This window comes from Corvus cornix, chromosome 3 (assembly GCF_000738735.6).
Source record: "Corvus cornix cornix isolate S_Up_H32 chromosome 3, ASM73873v5, whole genome shotgun sequence".
NCBI lineage: Eukaryota > Metazoa > Chordata > Aves > Passeriformes > Corvidae > Corvus > Corvus cornix.
This window is the reverse complement of record NC_047056.1, coordinates 27,758,252-27,782,730: the sequence shown is the minus strand read 5'-3', so window position 1 is coordinate 27,782,730 and position 24,479 is coordinate 27,758,252. Positions and strand designations below refer to the sequence as shown.

General features: G+C 42.8%; 1 protein-coding gene and 1 long non-coding RNA gene across 3 annotated transcripts in view; both read left to right on the top strand.

Annotated features, from left to right (window-relative positions):
- The window catches only part of LOC104685698, a 47,956-nt gene extending 42,905 nt beyond the window's left edge, over positions 1-5,051 (top strand). For both annotated transcript variants that reach the window (XR_005604179.1, XR_002044134.2), the window contains exon 3: positions 4,910-5,051. This is a non-coding gene — a long non-coding RNA (uncharacterized LOC104685698). The remainder of the gene's footprint in view (positions 1-4,909) is intronic.
- Positions 5,052-10,278: 5,227 nt separating this feature from the next.
- Positions 10,279-23,780, top strand: CALM2 (calmodulin 2). The gene is made up of 6 exons (XM_039568719.1): positions 10,279-10,429; positions 14,778-14,808; positions 19,746-19,889; positions 19,962-20,068; positions 20,938-21,073; positions 22,529-23,780. The coding sequence occupies exons 1-6, from the start codon at positions 10,427-10,429 to the stop codon at positions 22,555-22,557; spliced, it is 450 nt and encodes a 149-aa protein (XP_039424653.1). The 5' UTR covers positions 10,279-10,426; the 3' UTR covers positions 22,558-23,780.
- Positions 23,781-24,479: the final 699 nt, after the last annotated feature.

Below are 24,479 nucleotides of genomic sequence, written 5' to 3'. Positions count from 1 at the left end.
ACCATGAGCTGGTTACTCCCTGCCTACAGTAGCACTCCTTAAGGACAAGTAATAAGTTCTGCAGCATTGGTAAATGAAAAACACCAAAGACCAAACATCGCAGGCAAAAGACAGCTCAGTTAATGTGATTTCTGCCCTTTCAGCCAATAATCTTGATCCCATTTTTGAGTTCTGAACAGGCATGAAATTTTATTTTCAGTATGGCTGAATAGCATTAGGAACCAACCTAGGTTGTTTAAAATGTCTTTTTTCAAATAACTTGGGGGGTCCCTTTTATGTTTTAGGTACTGAGGCTGCTTTATTGAAGCATAAATCTGAGCCCCTTCAATGAGGCAGAAAGCTCTGCTGGTTCTTCTGCATTTCATGGCTCAGTACAGGGCTGGATGCACTTAACTGGGAGGTGTGAAGGAGCATCCTGGAAGAGATGGAAGCTAAATATATTCTGCTACAAGATTTCTTCCATTCCACTCTCCACCCCCAGAACCCAGAGACTACAATGGCTTATGCAGGGTTTTACATATGCAGCTAATGGTGGAGGGAGGAGAATTCCCACGGATAAAGAGCCTTAGCCCAGTACCAGCACAGCACACAGCCTGAAGTGGTGCTGGGGTGGATTCTAAGGAAAAACCTCCCATCATTGCTTCCAAAGAGAGGTCCTACACAATTATTTTTAGGAAAGGATTCCTGGCCAGAAGGACATCCTTTCCTACAGCTTTGATATAGGCACCTGGACAAGGTGGAGAGGGGATGGGATTTCATCTAGACCCCCTGCATTTAGTGTTTCCTCTTATTTAGCTCCAAGGGGCTTCCTGGTTTGGAGAGTTTATTTTGTTTCAAGCCCCCCTCCGACAGCCAGATGTGTGCGTGCCTCACATGGCTTGCAAGGCTGAAGTGCTGTGGTCATCCCAAGCCCAGGTGCCTGTCAACCCACCTTCCAAGTCTTACAAGAGCATTGCTTGTGTGTAAGGAGCCCAACTCCATAAAAATACAAAAGAGCAAATAAGAGTTTCCTCTCATTTGTCCCTGATTTTATGCTTATATAATTCCACTAATTTCATTTGCATGAGAACAAAACCAGACCTCTAGTCTCTTGCTAGAAATTATTTTACAGGGCTGTTATCCAAACCAGGAGGCCGAGCTGGAGTCTACTTCTCATGCAGAAACCACGACAGCGGAAGTGACACTCAAAGTGGTTATTTTATTCTCACTCTATGTTTTTATGCATGTTTATGTATGTTGATTGTAGTGGGATGGGGGCAGAGAAGAACAGCCAAGCAGCCTTCCCTCTTCTGCACGATTGTCTAGCTCACTGGTTTTATCTCCAGGTACACAAAAGGAAATGAAACCATTAAAAAAGATACCTGTGAGCTGTAAACTCTGAGAGGAAGAAATTACTGTCGGTTTGTCAGGTTTGTAGGTGAATTACTTATTTATGTAGTTCAATAGATTTAATATTACTCACAGATGAAAGACACAAGTTAAACATGCTTTGCAAACACACGCAGTGCCCTCTCATTTACTTGAGAATGGGTCAACTTAAAATTGCTCCTGGACAGGCACAGATAATTGAGTGGGGGAGCAGAAATGAGGACCAAAGGAAAGCAACCCAAATTGCTTTTAAAAGTTTTAAATAAGTATGCTGCTGGAAGTGCTATAAAAGATAACACAAAAGAGCCAGCTAAAATTCATGGCTCAAGCTCAATTTTTTGCAAGCAATCATAAATCCTAACTTCAGCAGCTTTGTGTTCATCTAGGGGCACTGGACAAGCGAAAAAAAGTTGACCTCATCATCATGTGAAGTTTCCTATTCCTGTCCTAAGTTGTCATTGGTAAAAGCCTGCAGCAAAAATTCCAGTTGTAAACAGCGATGTGCTGCCAATGTTTCAGCAAGGGTAGCCCACATTTTTTCCTTTCTGCAGCTGTAGCACAGCTTGTGCATAAGGGGCTCCATGGCTCTGGAGGAGAGGGATGCAGACCAGCCCTCCCAGCCCTGCCTTCGTTTGCTTCTCTGGTGAAACATAAATGCCCTTTCTCAGGTGTAACTAAAGAGGGAGATGCTGTAATTTGGCAATGAACCTTGAGAGTCACCAGGTCTTGTTTCTAGGGAACTGCTCATGGAAATAGGAGTGAGAAACCCCTACCCTCCAACTGCACCCCCTCCAACTGCACAGCACAAGGATGCATCTGCAGGTCTTGCACCCTCGCGATTCATTCTCAGAACTTGTGGCACTTGTCCATACCATCCTTCTGGGAGTGAGGCAGGATGCTTAATTTTTGGGTGGCTGACCAAGTACCATATGGGTGATGCAGCAGCCCTTCCAGCAAGCAGATATTCCTGAAATGTGGGGTGAAATTCAGCTCACCCAGACAGCTGTGGGTTAGACTTCGCTGCAGAGCTGAAGGACGTGATGCAGCAGAACAATTAGTTCCCTTCCAACACATCTGCCAAAGGCAGCAGGCACGTGCCTCAGCATGCAGCTCCCACTCTTACCTGCGGGATGGCTCCCTCAAATTCAGTTTTAAAAATATGGGGATTAGCGACTACTTATTAGGTGTCTCACTACCTGCCCAACAGTTTTCCTTGGTGCAATTAAAAATGTCTCCAGAATGTATAATAAGAGTCAACTGAATTTTTACAGCATCATGTAGACAATGTACACCATGTGGAAAAATACACTTGGGATCTGGTAGCCCATGACTGAAACAGACAAAAAGAAAAAAGCTCTGGGTAAAGGAAATCAGAAAAAAAAGAGCTTTGGAGAGAATTTCAGGGATAGTAACCTCCCTTTGAAATGTGTCTGTGCAGTCAGTGTCTTGGAGAACCTTGAAAATGTTTGTATTCTTTTCCTGCTTTATGTCCTTAAAAATACCCCACTCATTTTTTCTTCCCCTCAGGCCTAGTCAATATTGTCATTAAGCAACTGAAGGACCTTTTCTAAACAATTGGAAAAAATGTGCTTGTAAAACTGTGCAAATACCTATTTCCAAAAATAACTAAAACTGCTGTGGTTTCAGGGACACAAGTGATGCATTTTGAAATAGGACTAAATGTTTATTTACATGAGAGAGCATGCTAGCTCTGGTCCACTGAGAAAATAATGGGCATTAAACCCTTTACAGCATACAGTCCAGTGAATAAGAGGTAGATCAGAGTGGTTTAGTGATCTACCTTTTGTTTTTAAGAAAAACAACTCACTTTGAGGCTGAGCAAAAGAATAACTATTTTGTTAACAACTTATCTCTTTTGAATTTAAAACTCTTAGGACTTATTTTAAATGTAATGAAAGATAACGAGAGGCACAGCAAGAAGAAGGTTTCTTGTGCCCTATAGAAAAGTATCAGTCCAAAGGAGGATTGTCAGCTCCTTAACTTGGTCTTCTCTGTGTCACTGAGTTGATGTGATGAGGCTTTAGTACAGTCTTACCCAGCCAGTTGTGGATTTCCTCCGAGGCACAGGATGTCCCCAGAGGTAAGAAAGCTGTCCCATGCCCCTACCTGCCTTCATTGCCCAGCGAAGGAGATGGCACGAGAGGGAAGAGGCAAAGAGATGCAGCCTAAGCAACAGAGGGCTGTGATACTTGCCTGCTCGAGCAGTTCGCACTAATTTGAGCAGCCCAAAGGTCACAACTATTTATGCAGATAAAAGGTCAATGGCGAGCTGGCATGTGGCTGCAGGCTATCTTGGTACGCACTTCACCCGGGGCACTGGTGCAGGCTTCTGATTCACAGTTTGTCTTTCTGCATGAACTTTCAGGCCAAGCTTTGGCTGGGAAAAAAAATCTCTGCCATGGGAGTTGACACAGTTAGGATCCAGATGCAATTTTTTTTGTGGCTCAGGCTCATCTGTAGCTAAATCAAACCTTTGAATCACTATTTATAAAAGCAGCCAAATTCTGAACTGTTTGCTCAGTATTTAATTGGCCCTTGTGTTGGATAAACCCCTCTGAAAGCATGCCTGAGTGCAGATAGAGGAAAAAGTGAGTAAGATGCTCAGGATGTGACCTGCTGAAAGAAAGCCAGTGAAAAGCCTACTGAATTCAACAGAGGTGGATTCTTCAGCTGTCAGTGTGTGTGGACATAAATCTCTTTAAACATGCAGGATCTTAGAGCACAAAACTAAATGACAGGATTTGAATTTCCAGAGCAGTTTCAGCTTGGGTGAAACAATGACTGTTTAGGTGAAAAAGGGAAGTAAATATACTTTGTTAATCTAGTCAGATTCTACACTGTATTTGAAATTTTACAGTCAATAGGTGCTTCACCCTTTGCTGTCATTAGAAGATTAAAATATATTTTAACTTTCAGTTCCAGCAGCTAGCTGTCTACCTGCACTGATTTTAAGGAAAATCCTTTTGACTTCTGCTGTAAATCAGTCCCATATGCCCTGGTCCCCAGTAGGAAGTATGCAAAATATGTTGTGACATTTAATTACTCCAAAAAAGGTAATGGGAAAGCATCATTACATCGATTTGTTTTTCATCACAGAGGTATTTGGCACCATGCCCTAATTAAGGTTGCAGCAATAACTCCATTATAAGCAGTGTTTGCCTCCCCTGGGAATTTTTTAATAGGAGTTACCTATTATTCTGCCATTTTTGTTTGTTAATAAAGAAAAAAATACGTTAGGATTAAAATCGTCCATGTAGAAAGCCACCAAAACTAAGAGTCTTCAGATCCAGAAAAGCATATTTTTCCTCTAGCCATTTCTTCCTGTCAAAATGGAGAATTACCAAGTACTTCCTTGACCACTGTCTCCCTAGATCTTCACGAGGGGCAGTTTAAACAGTGCTTGGACGCATTTTGTCAAGTTGTGATGATAATAACTGGGTGGTGCTTCTCATGGATGAAGGCTTCTGCCCCACAGGTGGGAGAGCTGGTGACTCTTGATGACTTTCTCTTTTTCTTACAGCTCGTCAAAGGAAAGAAAAAGAAGCCTTTGCAGAACCTGATGATATTGGAATACATTCTGCAATTTCCTGGACTTTATGCTGCCTCTTGTAAGTGTTATGATATTATTTCCAGTCCCTAGAAAACAGAACTGTACAATAGATGATGACTGTGGGATTTCTGTTATCTTGGAGCAAATATGGGGTTTATGCTTTCCCTCCTATTAAGGTATTTTAGAAAATGAAACACAGAAAAAGCAAGATCTTGCTCAGTTAGTGTGAGGGCTATCTATTCTTGTACTTCAAGAACATGGTTTAGAAATGGAATCTCTTACTGCCTCTGCCCAGACAGCATTCTCATCTTCCAGAATGATACACTGGTGAAATGAAGACCTGGAGCCAGGTTTGCCTCAAAAGAACACAGAAAATACTGTAGGTTTATGGACAATATTCCATCAGAAATCCTCATAAAATTGAAGCAGTTGTTTACCTCTTTAAAATAATAAAAAAAAAAAAAGACTGCAAGTCCCACTGGCTTTTTACTCTTAATCCTAGTCTAGAGCCGATGATTAGATATTGTGCCTTTCTCCAGCCCCCCAGTTTTACATGAGGGCACCCATCTGCCTTTTTTTGACTCTCCTGCCTTGTTTTGTGTTAGTGAATGGTCACAATACGGTTAAAGAGTCAGCTTTAGGTCACCTGAATCAGCTTTACAACATCTAGCCTTGAGGAAGGGAGCAGTGTAATCCCCACAACAGAGCTCTGTATCCGCTGGCCGCAAATCTGCCCAGCTTCTCCAGCAGGTCTGGTGCTCTGTGGAAGGCACCACACTGCTCAAGCTACCTTGGTATCCCTGTCTGAATTACCTAAAAGCTGATTGGGATATGCCTGGGTCACCTTCAGCATTGACACAGCCACGGCATATTCTGAAAGCGTGTAATGCACTCCCTGCTGCCATGTACTGCTCTTGTCTGTGCACTTCCTACAGAAAGCGAAGTGTGGGAGGAATCACCTGTCCATATTCCCTAGGGGAAGAAATGTCATCCTTGCGATTCACGGGCACTGTGCAGTCCAGGTGTGAGTGCTCCAGGGACCAGGCACAAAGGACAGGACAAGGCTTTCAACATGCAAGGAGAAAGTGCAGTTATTCCCACAACCATGTTTATCTTAGAGGAGGTGTCTTCCATCCACCACCGTCAATAAACCTCTGGTTTTTTCTATCCACTGCTGCCATCCAGGTGAGGCGAGGGTAGCCTCCCAGTTCTCAGCATTCTGGATTGTTTGATCAGTAGATGCTCTCAGAATACCAGAAACTGAGATGTCTCATTTAGCACCTTAAAACTTTGTAGACAACTAAGTTTTTCCTTGCTGAGGGCTGAATGGGCCTTCCAAGTACATCTGGGTGCATAAATATTGATTTCCACCTTAGTTTTATGCCCATAAAGCTGGAACTGGGGATAAAGGCCTGTCTCAGGGGGGCAGGTTCTGTGTTACGGAAAAAGCTGGAAAAATCAGACCCATTATGGAAAAACAGCCATGAGCTATTTTCCTTCTGTATGCAGCAGTTAAATGCTAAGTGTTAGTACTTGTGATAAGTAGAGAACTTTTTTCTTCTTACCTCAGAAATTCACTTATAAAATTTGCAGTTAATTTCTAATTAGGTTGTTCAAACTATTACAATAATCTTGAGGAAGCAGCTATAGCATTTTGTACCATGGCACAGCATTCTGTGTACATCAGTCCAAATGATCCACTAAAGTATTATTAAAATTATAGAATAAATTGCATTTACACAATATTAAATATACAAAAAAGAGTAACTGTGAAAATTGCTGGCATATGCAGCTCTTCTAACCTTGGAACCCAAATTGCTTCTCTAATTTGCTGCCCTAATCCTGAGACTGGACTTCTATAAAACTGCATTTCTGTGTTGAGGGAAAAAAAAAAAGCACAGATCACAAACATTGACAAATCTATTAAATTACATAGCAGAGAGAGAAAATATCACGTTAAAAAGACTGAGGTGGTAGAACTATACCTGACCATTGCAACAGAGCAATTACCATCATTTCCCATTATTGCTCTGTCAGAGGTGTCAGAGTCGCAGACTGCAGCTGGGGCTGGTCATTTGATGTATTTTCCTGCTTCTCATGGCACATGCAGGCTGCAGAGAGTGTCAGCTAGGCTGCTGAAAAGCAACTCTGCCTCTCTAGGCTACCCCAATATACCTGAGGATCTGCTGGTTTGCCTACCTGAGGTTGCCAACAACCCGTTTGTGCAAGGGGCAAATTCCCCCCTCTCCCATTAATTTCACCAGGGTGTTCGCTTTAACGCTTAGTAATGCCACTGGAAGTGTTGGTGTAATTTCACGGGTAGTGTAATTGCAAGTTAACTTCGTGGCTGATCTCTTCAACAGATGGAAGCAGGGTGGGGGTGGTGATGAAACCCACAGGAAATGGGTGCTGCTGAAGGAAAATGCAGATGGAAAAGAGGAGACACATAAGAACAGAGAAATGGAAGAGAGAGATCAAGGAACCAGGGGACCTAAGAAACATACGGCAGAGGGAGGATGCTCTGAATGACCATTTCTTTAGAGAAAACTGAACATAACTAAAAAGAGTATGAAGAATTTAATATAAATTACAGACACCAAATCCTTTAAGGGACATCCACAAAAACATACAATATGGTGGTCAGGTTCTCTGGGACCCTTGCATTCAAGTCCCTGCTCCTCAGCAGACCCTTAGGCCATAATTAGCAAGCCTACCTCTTATTCATGCTGTGGGCCACAGGTTTCCTAAAGCCTCCATGCTCAAGATGACCAGGGGCAAACTCCAGGAACAGGACTCAGACCTTGCTGTCTCAATACAGCCCTTCCACATACTTCTCATCAAATTTCTCAGGACCAGTTACACAGAAATGCTGATTTACAACATCTCAATAGATTCCTTGAGCCTGGGCACCTGAGCAACCCAGGTGTCACAATGTTTTGCCTCTCTGAGGTAATTTGAGGATAAAAGACAGATGCCAAGGAAAGGTCTTGGCAGATCAGGCCCAGCACCATGCACCCGTGGGTGTTCTGTTGCCAGGACCCAAGCTATGGTCTCCACAGCAGATGGTTTTGCTCCACAGATGCACCAGCACTCTGCTCTGATCTGCTCCAGATTTGAGGGTGTGACAGGCATGCACCCTGAGCACTGCTATGCCACTTTTATCCCAACTCTAGAGCAGGTGATGAATTTTTTGGTCCAGAACTTTTCTGCACAGATTCACACCTCTAGAAATGTAAAGAAGCTGGGAATGTCAGAGCAATCCTTAACACTGAACCAAAGAGGGCATCAGGGAGGAGGAAAATTCGATTGAAGCTCAGCTGTCTGCATCCAGCACAGCCTGACCACAGGCAGGGATTTGCTCCTGCTTCCTGTGGCAGTCGTTGGAGGAGGCGTGCGCAACAATGACTTTGGCAGTCACTGCTTGCTCTGGGAAGTATTTTATTCATCTAGGTACACATTACACATTGAAAAAAATGTTATCAGACTTTGAATAGACAATAGTTCAGATGTGCTGGATTTGTGGACTATAAATACATGTAAGGGGAAAGGAGGCCTAACAAACCAGTGTATCACAAAACAGTAACTGCAGATAGATTTCAAGGCTGGAGGCCAGCTTTAAGTCTGTGGTGGTGTTTTCTGTACTTCCTATGACCACAGAGTGAGGAAGCGAGGATGAGGGGTGCTGTACTCAATAAAGGGTATAATCCTTGATTAGTTCAAGAAACTAGGCCTTCTTCTGGGTTTTTTTCCCCCACTTTGTTTCTGAATTCAGTGGACACAAAATCATCCTTAAAAGAAAGCAGACCTGAGAATTTGAATTAATGCTCAGGGGGAAAAACTCACAGAATTTTTCTTTTATGAGTTTATTCATGCCAGTCCCCTCCCAAGCACATCCTACTTCTATGGCCTATAAACCAAAGACTGCAAAAACCAGAGATGAGTAAAACCTCTTTAGTGTGCAAAGTGAGAGCCATTGCTCTAGTTTGTGTAGTAACAGTGCACAGATAGGTATAAAATACTATTTGTTTACATACTGTGTAAATACCAACTAAATAATTCTTGCAATAGATGTGGAAGTAGGTAATTTTTCTTTGAAATGTGATTGGTATTGTGATTTGTGTTCAAACTTAGGTCAGAAAACTTTAACTCAGGCCCCCAAAGTTTAATAATGTATTTATGGTCCCAAAAACGAGTGTTGTGGTTTTCACAGAAGGCAGGTAGATCTGCTGTCACTGGGCTCAGCCAGTGTTGCAGCTCTCTGTTGAATTACCTTTGAAAATACATGTGCAAGTTTGAAAATTGCACTTGGGAGTTATTTGTCCAAATGCATCTTACAGAAAACCCTGACAAGACTCCGGATTTTAGCTCAGAATTGCTGGCCACGTGTCCTTAGGTACAGGACCAGGGCATATGTGATTCCTAACAGGGGAAATGGTGGGGGAACAGGGAAAATGTCTAACTGGGGAGGTTCGGGTTGGGCGTCAGGAAGAATTTCTTCACAGAAAGGAAGATTACACATTGGAATGGGCTGCCCGGGGAGGCGGTGGAGTCACCGTCCCTGGAGGTGCTTAAGGAAAGCCTGGATGTGGCACTCAGTGCCATGGTCTAGTTACATGGAGGTGATTGCTCACGGGTGGGACTCGATGATCTCAGAGGTCTGTTCCAACCTGATTCTCTGAAATCTGTTCTTTTAAACAACGCTACCAAGCGACGAAGCACCTCTAGCTTGCAGCGCGGGGTGGGAATTTTTCTGGACTGTGCTGGATGCACAGCGAACCTCATTTGGTAACTCCGTGTGGGCGAGACTGGCCGGAGCACAGCACGGAGATGAAGGCTCGGAACGTTGTGGCAAACGCGCTCCCGGGGACGCGGCTGCCGCCCTGGTCTGGGGGGCCGGGAGGGCGCGGGAGCGGCGGCTCCGCGGGACTGCGGGGCCGCTCCGGCCCTCACGCACTGCGGGCGGGGGAGGGGAGCCCGCCTCGCCAGCCCAGACTGTGCATGTCCGAGTGACGCATTGCAGGTACGAACCCACCAATCAGCGCCCTCCGTATGGAGACCTCACACTCCTCGGCATTTTTTCCTAAAATCCTCTTCCGCGCAGAGAAATAGTCCTCAGCTCCGGTCCCCGTCCCCCTCCTCGACCTCCCCCCGCTGCCCCCGCCGTTTCACAAGCGCTGCTTCCCCCTATTTTCCGCACCTCGCCCGTTCCTGCGGCGGGGCTCTGGGGCAGAAGGAGCGGCACGCGGGGTGCCCTGCCGAGGAGAGCGCGAGGAGCCGGGACTCGTTTCGCAACTCCGTTCACTGTCGGGGGAAGGGAGGGGGGAGGGAGCGGCGCGGAGCGATCCGGGCGGTGAGGCGGTTTATGAGGCGCCGCCGGCGGGCGGGCAGGGCTCAGTGTGAGGCGAGCCGTGCAGCGGGCAGGTTGCGCAGCGTGCGCCCCGTGTAGCCCTCAGCTCCTACCGCACCTCGCAGCCAGGCCGGGCCACCATGGTGAGTCCCTGGGCACGGGGCAGATGCGGGGTTCGGCGGGCGCCGCTGCCATGCGGTGCGGGGGTATGGGGGAGGCTGAGTTCGGTGCGGATGGAGGACGGGGGGAGGGGGGTTGGCTGATGTGGGGCGAGGTCGCTGGCAGAAGGGTATGGGGATGGATGAAGCTGTCGCTTGCCGCGGCCGGCGGGCTCAGGCTGGGGTGGAGGGTCCCGCTCGGAGGCGCTGTTTGCGTGGGAGGAAGTGGCGGCGGCGGCGGGTGCCGCCCGGGTCCCTTTCCCGCCCTGGGGCGTTGGTGGGGATTCAAATCCAAACGGCCCCTGGGTCGGCGGGAGCGCCGTGAGGCGGCGCCGGGCGTGTGCTGGGGGCAGCGGCGGCTAGCGGTCCCTCCTGGGAGGGGACGCGCGGTCTTGGGAGGAGGGGGGAAAGGAGCTTGCCACGGTGGCATCAGCTCTGCTTTCTTATCGCTTTCTCCCTCCCTGCTCTCGGCATGTGCGGCTGAATGGGGCTGAATGAGGCAGCCTAAGCTGTCCGGCTCGCTAGCGAGGTGTGCTGCGCCTGGTCATAATAATGCACTGCGGAGCCCTGCAGCTTCTGAGCAGCATGATGATGAGGGGCAGGCTGTGCCTCACTGCACCATCGCCCTCCTCGCTAGACCTGTTGTCAGCTCGCGTTGGAGTCCCTGTCGGTTCCGTGGTAGCGCCATGCTGTTGGTGGCTCTGTTGGACAAGGGATTATTCGTGTTCCTTTTTTTTTTTTTTTTTTTTTTTTTTTTAAACAATTTTTGCTTCCCGTTTTGGTCATTGCAGAGGACAGTCCTGCGTTTTTAATATTACTAGCGATGCGTTTAGAAATGTAATCCACTGTCGAAATAGAACGCATTTTGTGAAATTGGAGGATGGTTTCAAATTCAGTCTAAAGGATGTGAGTTTAGCGTTTGTGGTTTTTTGTTTGTGGTTTTTTTTTAAATTAAAACAAGTGGCTACAGAGAAGCGTACAAAAAGGAGCAATTCTGTTGCGAAAGCAGCACCAGGGACCACTTAGTGCTATCTCTGCATTAAGAGAAGATGCAGTAGAGTGGAATTGTCTTTTCATTCATTATGTTCTTAAGGAATCAAATGACTGTCAGCTCGTCATGTCTAATGTGAACGATGGCTACTTAAAATTTAGGATTTTTTGAAATGCTGTCTCTGGGCAAAGAAATTTGGTGAATAGAAGCCTGAATTTATTCTTTAGTTTGAATTACGAACTTACACAGCAAACCATCCGTAAAGCAGGGGGAAAAAAAAAAACCAAACCCACAATGAATGTAGCAGCAAAAGACTTACTGCATTTAGTCATCATCTGTACAGAACCAAAAATGGAGTATCTTCAAGCAAGGTCTGTGTAAAAATGGGTGTGTCCAGGAGGCACAGTGACACTTTGAATGTGGTTAGAGTTCGTCCTGACAGACCAGACTGGCTCAACCTGTGACTGTCCAGTGTTCCCCATGCTAGATAAGCCAGAGCGATTTGCTCCCAAAACAAGCTAACCTATCATAACCCTAATTTTAGTCTATATAGGCTAGTCTGGTTGTTGTTCTATAGTTAATCCTGCCAGAACAGAAGTGTCCCTTCAGTTCTGATGCTTGTGAAGTACACCGAAATGCCAAATTTTAGAGGCAAGCAGTGTCACCTGCGCTGCCATTCGCTGGTAGCTCTCTATTGGGCAGTGTTCGTCAGCTCTGTGGAGGAGCTCCCAGACTGGGTTACTGCAGAGCAGCCACGGCTGTAATGAAACACTACCTCTAGAGGCTGCATGTGCCACAGAAACGGCCGCACACGCAGCAGCTCCCCTGCTTTCCTGGGAGGTTTGGATTCTTTGTCAGGCCCTCCGCACACTCTGGGGGTGGGGGATGGGAGCTATTGCAGTGAAAATGAAAGTGCTGCAACGTGAATCACAGAATGCCACGTCAAAGCTGTGATGGCATCAAATGAGGGTTTCAGGTGGGTCTCGGCCACAGTAAAGGGGATGTCAGACCTTCTGCACGGGCACCTTACAGTCAGCATTTAACCACTCGGTCTGGAAGCCGCTTTGAACTGGTGAAGGTGTGCACACTATGACGTGTATGGTGCACCATTATCCAGAACTCCGGGAGGCCCCTCTAGGAAGGCCACAGTGGCGTGTAAGTGGCAGTCATGGTTCCAGGCTGATAGCCCTCCACCTGGGTGGCACGGGAGGCAGGGAGCTGGCAGGCTTGCTGGCTCCGCCTTTTACTGCTGTTGCGCAGCAGTCCCTGCAGAGCCCAGCACTGCAGAGTACAGATGGTGTTTGTTCAACCTTGCCCCACCTCCCCGCTTATCTTTCAACTGCTCCATACCTGTGCCTTCTAATAAGCTTTGTGCTCTTCTCAAGCACTGTACCTCTTACAGGTATTGTCAGAGGTCATCCAAATTCATCGTTAGGATGTGTTAAGTTGCTGGAAGAGTTACAGAGAAGGAAGAGTTTGGGAATGCTTAACAACTTTCATACTGCTATGTCATGTCTCCATATAAAATTATTTATATAAAACAGTATGTGACTCAACTTGGTAACCCATAAGTATTAACCTAAATAAACTAGATTCTTGCTGCTTAAATCTGATTTACAGCTTTCTGTGGATATAACTATCTTATGGAAATGTAGCACATCATTCTCTTAACCCAAACAATAAAAATGTAAATAGCATGCAAAGGTATGAGTCTGTGTTAATGATACTCTCCAGACAAGTGAAAATCTGTTAGGCTTCTGCTGAGTGACCAGCAGAACACTTCCATCCCAAAGCTTAGTTTTGAATTGGTTATGTTCTCAGCAGTGCTGCTGCCACCCTAGTCTTTTTTCTTGGGTGTTTTTTTTTTTTTTTTTTAACAAAAAGTGGAACCTGCATGAGAATTCTTCCTACAGCAGCTGAAATGAATCTGTAGCTGTCAGTACCCATTGGCTGCTGATTTAGAAGTTGCTCAGTAGCCTAGTCTTGATTCTTAAAGTAGGTGAGCTCCAGCCAGTCTGTGGCCTTTATCTTGGGCTGTTGCTGTATTGTGTGTGTAGAGGGTTTTGTAAGCAGTTCAGCTTTTGTATGACAGCTTGAGCAGCCACCTTCACTTCTGTTACAGGAAGAATAACCTGCAGCTGGTAACTTAAAGTTCACATGCAGTATAAAAATGTAATTCAAATTGAAATTGGCAAAGTAAAAATTGACAGGTATTGTAAATACACTTTCCTAAGTCTTTCCTTGACAGATGCTAATGTGTAGAGAGACTTCGGTGGGCATAGTTAATGACTGAAACTTCCCGTCAATATTGCAGTGATTATAAAAAGATTGCTGCTGAAATGGTCACAACAGGAACAAAGTTGAAAAAGCAGTGTTGAAATTCAGCAGTGAATGTATTTTCTGTATTTCAGTGGTTTTTACTCTTCAGTGGGGTACTATGAAGTAAAGGGTTCAAGAAGCTTCCCTGAAGGAAATGCGTTGCCTTGTTACTGCAAAGCAGTACTCAAGCTATCCAGAATTTGTTTGAAGAATTAGCTGATTTGAGAACCTAGGGAGAGTATTTCTACAGTTGTCAGACATCTTGGTGTTCTTTCAAGAGCAAAGTTCATTTTGGGTTTGGCCTGAAAGACGGATGATTTTTATTGCTGTCAAATCTAATGGATTCAAAACTGGTGAGAGAGGAAAATGAAGTATAAACTGGAGCTTACCCAGCTGATACAGAAATTGTCTTAGACCCACAGAACCTTTCTCTAGTGGCCCTATTACCTTATGCTGACTGAGTCAATGTAGAAAGTGGTCTGAAAAAAGTGTAGACAGCTGTATGCCACTGAAATAACCAGTTTGAACTGAAGCTGGTATCTTTTACAGCCAGATCTTGGACATGAAGCTTCATGTTCATCAGGGGATGGTTTAATTCTAGTGAAGAGTATATTTTTCTAATTTTAGTTAGTTGCCATAAATTTGGCATTTGGAGGTTACTGCTGCATTACTGAGACCTAAAGTACTCATTTACACAGCTTAGTGTGCCGTGTAAATGAGTTTTTTAAACCAGTCTGTGGTTTTAAAGGGCTCGTGTGCCTTGAGCTTGCTAGTGTTGCTTGGGTTATTGGTTGATACACGTGGTAATCTATTACTTGGGTGTATTTGATATTACAGGGTCTGGAAAGGATGATAGGCTGCCAGTTCTTAGTTAGCAAGCAATCCTGATGACTTTTGAGCTGTATTAGTGCTATTTCAGATTAGTCCTGAAGAGCAGCTACCATATTCAGAGGCCTCTACAAATATGTTGCATTTTGCCTTGAACTTTTGTTACAACTGTAATTGTATTCTGTTTTATTGCAGGCTGATCAACTGACAGAAGAGCAGATTGCAGGTGAGGTTTCTATGTGTTGTGTTGCTGCTACTGCTTGACCTGGCACATCTCTTAATCCAGTGGCAGTCTGTGTTACACAAGATATTTAGCTTTCTTAGATACTAAAGTAGTATGGTAGAATGTTTTAATTTGTCACCTAAGTTTTAAAGGCTTATCTACTGTAAAAGCACCGTGGATATAATGAATGTGTAGTTAAAAAATCCTCACAGCTTTTCTAGCTAGTAGACTTGCGCTTATTCTTCTCTCATGACTACAGAGGTGTCCCAGGTGGAGACTGAAAGAGGGGTGGGGCACAGGGGATGACGACAAATCTGGTGAAGGCTTGGAATATTCAGTGCTTTTTTAACAGACGGCAAAAATAATTTACTTTGCTGTCTCCTGTCAGCAGAGATGTTTGAGTGGCTCTTGATGACAGCAGAGACTGGCTTCATGATGACAACTCTTGATATTCCATATTTGGAACTGTATTGTGTACTTGGACACAAGTGTTGTGTATGCTGTTCTGATGGTCTGGCACTTGCTCTGAAATGCTTAAATAAATGTGCATCTGTTGTATCTTGGTATTGGCCCCCTAGCAATGGGTTATGTGCACTGACAACCACCTACTAATGGCAAAAACTTCTGGTTATCATGTCTTCTACTTATGCAGCCTGCACAAACTTGTGTCTCATTGCTCTTGGTACACTGATTTTAACTTGAATAATAGATGTGACTTAAAGCTGGTGATACAGAATTCAGCTTTGCCATAGACATTCAAGAACTTCATGATTTTGATCTGACAAGTGTATGGTGTTAATACTAGAAAGTCTTGATGTGCGTAACTGTCATGTGAAATTATTTTAGTGGATGTTAGGGTTCTGCTAATCTAATAGTACCAGGTCAAGCATACAAGGAACAGCCTCTGAGACACTACTGTTTAACTATGGTGCAGCTCTTGAAGGCACTGTATTAAACAGAAGTGTCATTATGAGCCGGTTTGTTTTTGCCATAATTGCCAAATCTGAAGTTTAAGAACATTCTTCTGTAGCTTTTAGACTTCAGAAGCTTGCTTTTACTCAAAGGAGACTAATTATGGTTTTGTGGAAAGTCCTTAGTCTATTTACTTGTTGCCATGGTACTGTCTTACGAGTAAGCACAAGCCAAATTTAGTTAAACTTCAGATTTTTTGGGGTGGGGGGTAACTGGCCTACATAGCTTAAGGGGTTTGTGATCATTTTAGTTAGAGCATGATTTATCAATTGTCACTTCTGTCTTTCCAATAACGGTTCATTGTTCCAGTTAATTGTAGAAGCGTTATTAGTTGATGTAGCCAATTATGGAATATAAACAGGAAGTTTATTAACACTACCTTGGGATTAGTGCAAATTTTAGCTATTCAGTACTGATCATACAGTCCTCAGAGCCAAAACTAAGTACTGATGAGCCTGTCATACCGGAATAGAGGCTTTCATGTGCATGGAAGGAATAAAAGTATGTCTTGGTAGCCAGTGTAAAATGGCCTGCCGCTTTCAGGGCAGTTATGATGTTTTGTTAAGCAAATGTATTTGCAAGTAAACCGTGTACCTCAGATGTGAAGACATAAGCCCACTGCTGGTGTGTGAAGGAATCATTCTCAGTACTGCTTAGGAAAGGCTGCATCTATTTATTTTTGCTGTTGAAGGCCAGTGATCTTGCATGTTAAGATTCTTAGAGGTACAGTTTGAATGTTCTGCTGAGAGTGGCTTGAAAAACTTGAGCCACCACCATTCTAGCTGAGCTTCCCTGGAGATACTAGCTTTTGGTTTGAAGGCAGACTTAGGAAATGGTAGTGCAAGGTAGAGACAACATTTATCTTTCCTAAAATAGAAGACCAGACTACTTAAAGCAGCCACTTCCCCAGGGCTTAAATTCTTCCCCCTCTGCTGTGAAGCACCAGAATACAGTTGTTAAAAGTTCCAGGTGTCATTTCCTGTGGAACACATTGATCATATAGGACTGAAGCTTCTTGTCAATGTTGGTAGGGGTGGAAACCTTCCCAGATTTTGTTCATGTGAAAGACTGATACTGAAAGCCAGGTAGCTACAGAATGTAATACTGGCTGCAGTTTCATTCAGAAAGAATTAAGTTGTGAAGTTAAGTGGCTCTCCCTTTGGTTAAGTGTTGTATTACAAAGATATATAGGTCAGGACCTTTTGGGTGGTCAGATGGGAGAGCAGCCTGAAAATGCTTTTGTCCCAAAGCCAGCTGGTGTAGTGAGCTATCCTTCCCCTGGACTTGAGAGTTCTAAACGGGCTCTGTGTACAAGTAGGCCTATGTATGGTGTTCATTGTCTTGTTCCTTTAGTGTGCTGTGGTTCTCTGTTGGGGATTTGACTGCAACAGTGATTTAAAATTTGTCATTGTAGAAATAGACATGTTTGAGTGTTGAGGTCCTGGTAGCTGTGAAGAGAACAATTGACATTCTCCTATAAATATTCCAGGCATAGCTGGCTAAATTGCATACGAGTGGATATGGTAGTCCTGGTTCACTGAACATATTAGGTCATTGAAGGCTGCCACTCCATTTGAAAAGGTGATGTGGTGCACAGATGCCTCAGAAGCTATGGTTAAAAGAATATTTTGAGCTAGGTTGTTGGAGTTCACATTCTGTTGGATTAATCTGTCTTTCATGGGGCCTGTAAGTAGTTTTTTCTCATGATGCAGGATGCTTTTCAGAAGGGTGAAAAGGCTGAAACCGTGTAACCTTAGAACAGAGTTTTTATTTGCAGTTTGGTGTGGAGAAGTGTGGAATAAAGAGGATTTGCTTTACATGCTATATGGAGTCAAGGCGTTTTAAGTGTACGAGGTGTGTTTTATAACCTTATGTTGCAGGATGCCAGAATTGAGTTACTCATTAAACTTCAGTATTTCATAGGTGCCTTCACTAGCCATGGCTGCAAATCTACCAAAGCTATGCTAGGTTGTTCTTGTTCTAGTCTAAACTGCATCTGCGTAGGTTGTTACTCCTTTGTTCTAATTACTGGAGGTGGTTCCTAGAAGTGGTTAGAGAGGTATTTTAATGGTATTCTTGATCCAGCATTTCACAAAGGAGTATGCTGCTAATCTTCAACTTGTTTTATTTTCTTTATGATTTATAGCTGTTTGCTTTTTAGCCTACAGCATCTTTGAGTAAAAGAAGGGTAGAGTTGTCCTTTGAATGGCTCAAGTTTGAGAATACACCACTGAAAGGCCCATGTTATAAAACACAAGTCTTTGAATTTTGTGTAAGAATTAAGTATTACCTTTTCTAAGCAGGGTCACTGCATTACTGTGAAGTTTGCTTCATGTTCGGGTTAGTGATGGTTGACTTTCACATGAAGGATGAAGTGGTTAACAGCTAAATGTTTTGAGTAACGCTTGAGCACTTTTCATGAAGATGCAACCTTCCCCTTCTGGGGTTCTTCTATGATAGACTATGAACTTCTCTACTAGGATTGACCCAAGAGCATTTTCTTCTCTGGTGTAAGAGTTTAGTCCCAAGAAACCCGTTTGTTGCCTCCAAGATAACTGAAACCAGCCCCCCAAAGACCATTTGGAAGTGGCTGTAGGTATACTGGCTTGAAACTGTTTCTACTGATCCTGTGGTAGCCTTGCTCTGATTCTCATGGGCTGAACAGGGGGGATTGGCTCTTGGAACACTTCAAACTGTTAAATGTAGAAGAGTAGGGGATTTTTTTTCCTGGATGGGACTTTATTGCAATTCTGGTGTTACAGCTGCATTCGTGAACTATAAAAACCCTATTTTTGTAGTTGAATTTTTGATATTTGCCAGCTTGTACTCACCTCAATGGTTTCAGAGTATGAAGTAAGGCTTCATTCAGGTCATGTGAAAATGCAACTTTTCCTGTGACTAATTCTGGTCTGGGAAACCCACCATCTGGAAAGCTGGCTGCATGGAAATGTTGAAAAAAACCAATTCTTGGAAGTATTTGTGATGCAGGAGTACCCTTGAGCTGATGAGTTGTCCAAAGCCATGATCTCAGATGGCTCAAAAGCTGTAAAGGGATCTGAAGTCTACAAGGGAATAGAGAAGATGTTTGTGCTTAACTGTCATGTGTGCATGAGCTACTGCAGTCCAGTGAGCTAGCTTAAGGTCTGTGGCCAAAGACAGATGGCATGGATTAAAACCAACTCCATTTTTGGACTGGACAATTAAACATGTTATGCTTGTATTAATATTCTTGGCTACAATACAGCCATTGTAGGGGGTTAAGAGGTAGTGTTGAAACACAGCAAAGCAGCCTTAGAACTAGTCAGAAACATTTCTATGAAGGCTGTTTCAGAGTACAGTAGGGCTGAAGCAGTTTTGTAAGCAGCTTTTCAGGAACGACGACTCCAGTGACTTTCCTCCTTGAACAATTGTGGTAGCATACACTGTTCAGACATCTGTGTCCAGCGGAAGTGGGTTATATTGAGAAACTTGGGTGTAGTTTGGTCTGATTATACCTTTTTCTGTTGACTCATCTCCTCTATTAGTAATAAAAGTGCTATTAAGCTGTAGCATATGTATTTTTAAAGTACCATTTTCAATTTTCTCATAGCAATTCCATATTGTTTCCTTTTGAGATGCAGTTCCTACCAAGGGTGTGAATCATTGTAGTTACAGATGGCCATTTTAGCTCCATATTAGGAATCCTTATTCAAGATAGAGAGTAACAAACATCCGAGGCCTTCGGAAATGGATGTCCTTCCATCTTAACTTAGGTCAACATGTGGTTGATTGGTAGACTGGTGGGTGTTTTTTCAGATGCTGATGCTGCCATATTGGCATTGCAATTATAGCAGGCTGAGCAGTATAGCAAAATTTTCATGAAAGATTGAAATCATATTTTGTAACTTGCAACAATCAGTAGCAGTGAATTTTTTACTACTGTTAACATTTCAAAGCTTAAGGGATTAACTTCTTTCGTTTTTGTGCAGAATTCAAAGAAGCTTTTTCACTATTTGACAAGGATGGTGATGGTACTATAACTACAAAGGAGTTGGGAACAGTGATGAGATCACTTGGTCAAAACCCCACAGAAGCAGAGCTACAGGATATGATCAATGAAGTAGATGCTGATGGTAAGATCTTTACTAACAAGTAATTTAATAAAGTGTGTAAGCCATTTTTCTAACAAGGTAATTCTCTTTCAGGCAATGGTACAATTGACTTTCCAGAGTTTCTGACAATGATGGCAAGAAAAATGAAAGATACAGATAGTGAAGAAGAAATTAGAGAAGCGTTCCGTGTCTTTGACAAGGTACTGTAATGTTTACCTGAAATATTTCTGTTAAAAAAATTTGGTCTGATTGTAATGTGCTTTCTCACAGATCTGAGGGTATTTGCAGTCCTGTCATAGACAGCCTCTAGGTTGGCCAGTCACCCTAAAGCTTAATTTACTCTGGTTGTATGGGAAAGTCAAATGAGTTACCAGGATAGTAGTGAGTGACACTATTTTAAGTACTGCTTGCTGTGATACTGAGATACTTGCAGATGACTGGCAGGGAAATTGTTTTTTAAGTCTTAAAATGCAACGTTTTAAGTCTGTCATGTAGTCTTTGCTAAGTAAATTGCTAAAAGAGTCTAAAATTACTCAGCTCACTTAAGATTCACCTTGGAGCTGAAAATATGATGTGAGGTGCCTTGGGGAGGGTGGGGAGGAAAACATCAGTTGAGTTAGTATACACTAGTGCTTCAATATTCAGTGTCCCAGCTAGTATTGGAATATGTGAAAGTCATCTCTCAAGGCCTTGTGGCTTTGTGCTGGGCTCCATTAAACAGGCAAATCAGATAAGTAGCTTCTGTTCTAAGAAATCACCACTTGAACCACAGTCACATGATTTAGTAGGCAACCGTCACCTAAGAAGTTGCAAAAGGTGCCAATTGCATTGTTTGTGGTTTAAAAATGTGTCGGAATAAGACAAAGATTATAAGATGGTATTACACTGTCCAAAGATATTGGAGAATGCTGAAGATATGCTTACAGCTCTCATTTTCCTTGTGTAAGTGCTAGTAGTTAAGGCTGTGTTAACTTCTTAATGTTCCATTTGCTCTGCACCGTTCCTGAGTTACAGTTAAGTTGCTAGGCCTTAGGCAAGTCTACTCGAGTGTTCCTTTTTCTCCTCCCAGGATGGTAATGGTTACATTAGTGCTGCAGAACTCCGTCATGTGATGACAAATCTGGGGGAGAAGCTAACAGATGAAGAAGTTGATGAAATGATTAGGGAAGCAGACATTGATGGTGATGGTCAAGTAAACTATGAAGGTAAGGGGTTGTTAATTGATTCTTTTTATGTAGCACTTCTCATGCTTGTTCTTGTGTGGGTGCTGATAGCCACACTGAGTTTAAATAGGGCAGTGTTCAGACAAGTTCGTCTGAACGCACACAGTGTTCCTTTAAGCTAATGTTCAAATAGTATGTACATTGTGTACCTCTAAATGGCTTTAAGTTTTGAGTGTTATTGCTGCCTTTGTGCCAAAGGCAAAAAAGGACTATTCAGCTGTACAGTGTAAGAATTAACTTTATTGATCTAATGATGTCTAATGACCATTAGAATAAGCAGGTTGTCAGACGTTCACATACTGTTTGTACTGTTCTGTTCACTAATGCATGTTGATCTGACTGTAGGAAGTCATTCATTTGTCATTAATGGTTTTAAAATTACTTAGCAGTCAAAAGGGGAAAGTTTTTAAAATATGCAGAAACTTCAAAACCTTCAAAAGATACTTTAAATACATTTATTTCACATAAATCAGCTGCAACAGTAACTTCTCTTTCTTCCTTTCTTCCTGACATTGAAACATAAATGAAGCCATCCAAGCAGAAGTTCTTGTAGATAGTTGTTGGCAGCTGAGACACGCTAAGCTTGTTCATTTTAAATTTTGAACATGTCACAGAAAATTTCTAGGGTATTTTCAGATAACATCTGTGCCGTTTCTGAGGTGTAGGTATGCCTTCCCTTTGAGGCCTTTTTGATTGTGGACTAAGGATAAGCAGTCATCTGTGAGTGAAAAGTCATTATTATGTACAAGGCTTCATCACTGTGTTTACAAGTAGGCTGTTCAGAGACTGGCACTAGAGAGGGTCTGTGTCCCTATTGTTTACAGTTGCTCTTTTGAAACTTGAGCAACCAGTTAATGCCTTTTAGGTTCTGGGTTTCCTGTCATTATTGTACCTGAAACTATGTTTCAGCAAGATAAATGAAGAACCATATTGTGGGTTCTAACTTAAAATGGGTTGTGACTAAGCATTGAATCAGTTGCTTAAAGCCAGCCAGGCAAAAAAATAGTAAGACTTAAACTGTTCCGCTCTGGAAAATAAAAGTTCAAACCAACACAATGTCTTGCCTTGCACACTGACTTAGTTGATTGTCAGTTCAGTGTGATTTGTACTGATCTCTTAGTGATTTTTGGTTATCTTGTCCCCATCTGTAAGTCTGTGGGCTTGGGATCCTGTAATGTTTCATCTTGGAAGTAAGGCTGTTCCCCAGTTCACTGAGAGACCAACTTTTATGGAAAAGTGAAGGCCTTTTGCCATTAAAAATAGGAGGAGTTTAGGTGTGATTGGTGGAAAAGGGGACTGTTTTGAAGATGCTTTTTTGAGTGTAACTGAAAACGCAGTTTTGAAGCAATGTTCAGCACTGGTAAGGCCACTTCTCAGATCTTGCAATTCAGATTTTTTTTTTCCTCAAATAACTCATGCAACTCTTTCCTTTTACAGAGTTTGTACAAATGATGACAGCGAAGTGAAGACGTTGTACAGAATGTGTTAAATTTCTTGTACAAAATTGTTTATTTGCCTTTTCTCTGTTTGTAACTTATCTGTAAAAGGTTTTTCCCTTACTGTCAAAAGATTATGCATGTATAGTAATTAGAAGGCCATTCCTCCATGTTTTTCTCCTTTATCTTACTGTCATTGTTCTGATTTTTGGAAAATTGATCTAAGTAACAAATGTTGCATGTGGCTTACTCTGGATATTTAAGCCCTTCTGCACATCTAAAGGTAGATGGAGTTGGTTAACTGAGGGAACATCTGGATTGTCTATTTGAAAAAGTAGCTTTCTTTAGGAAACTGAGGTATGACTAGTGTGACAAGTTACATAAGGTAAGCTAGGGTTTACTGTGCATTAGCTGTTCCTTAGTTAAAGCAACATGCTGGTTCTAGTTCTCAAGTACATAAGAGTTTTTCCTCTTTCTGTGATGGGAGGATAAGGACTTTTGCAGCTTAACTGCAGGATAAAATGATGTGAATAGTATATATCATGTGGCTAATGCACTGTAAAAGTCATTCTCCTAGCTTACTTCACAGTAACTTCTTGGTGGCCATGCCTGTAACATGTTGTTGAAGTGTGGAGTCTTAACGTTGTAGACGATTTGACAGTCAACAATATGAAACTTAAGTTGCACTAATGCAAAACGGGTGATTTATCCAGGTACTCGTACACAAGTTTTTTTTGTACTGCTGGTCCTGTGCCAGAAAACATTTTCTCCTCTTGTTACTATGCTTTTTAAACTTTGTTTAGCCACTTATTTTAAAAAAAAATCTGCTTATGGCACGATTTGCCTCAAATCCATTCCAAGTTGTATATTTGTTTTCCAATAAAAAATTACAATTTACCCATACTGTTTCAATGTATCCTTGAATTATTTACAGGAATTGTTCAATGCAGTTGCTGCTCTGTGTTTCAGTATGTAGCAGTTTGGTTTGCTTATGCAATGGATTGGCTGTCTTAAAATAGCTTGGAAGGTGAAAACTTAGTCCTTAAACTCTGGCCCTTAATAGTATTGTTGACTTGAAGAAGCTTTCTTACTAGTAGTTCAAAATGTATTTTACAGTCTTGTGTGGAGCTTGGTGCTTCAATAAACTTACCGTAGTGACTGGCTATGCCCACTATCTGTAGACATTGTGAACTGGATGTTGACCTAGTTCAATAGTTGACCTAAAATTAAAATTCCTTGTTCGGACAACTAAACCTGTTTGCTTTCTTTTAATTATTTTGGAGTTTGTTCCCTGTCAGCTGCTACATTGGGGTAACTTAGTCTCACACTTCGGCTTTTCTGAAACTGCCATGTCTGAGTTGCCATTCAGGAAGCAGTCAGCTCAAAGTACAGAAGGAAAACATTCTCTTCCTCATTTGTTATTGAGCATGATTGTGCTTCTAGCACTAGTTTTTTGTCAAGGTTTAAATTTGTTTTAAAGTGGAAGACAAACCTGGTTTCTACCAAGGACAAATCCAAGAAGTCAAAAGAATGCCAGCGGCTGCTCATGCCCATTGCCTCTACTCTCCTGGCAACAACTAACTTGACTGTACATATGCTATCTGGTTATCTTGTTGGGGTCTCTGGTGGCCTCTAAACAAAGCATTGGCCCCTGCCTCTGGGTACCCTCACTGGTCCCAGCAGAGCAGTTACCTAATGCTTTAAAACTCTTTCAGTCATCTTTGATGTATTTATCATTGCAGTGAGCATCTAAAATTAGGACAGCTGTTCAGTCTGAATTCAGGAACACTTAAGTGTTTATGGTCACTGATGTTAAAGCTCTGCTCTCCGAGGACTATGAACAGCTCTATTGGTTTTCCAGAGGAGGCTTGGCAAAAGTGTTTCAATAACCACCATCAGAATTCCTTAGAACTGTTGTTTGTGTGCTGGCAGTCTGATTCAGGAAGCTTATG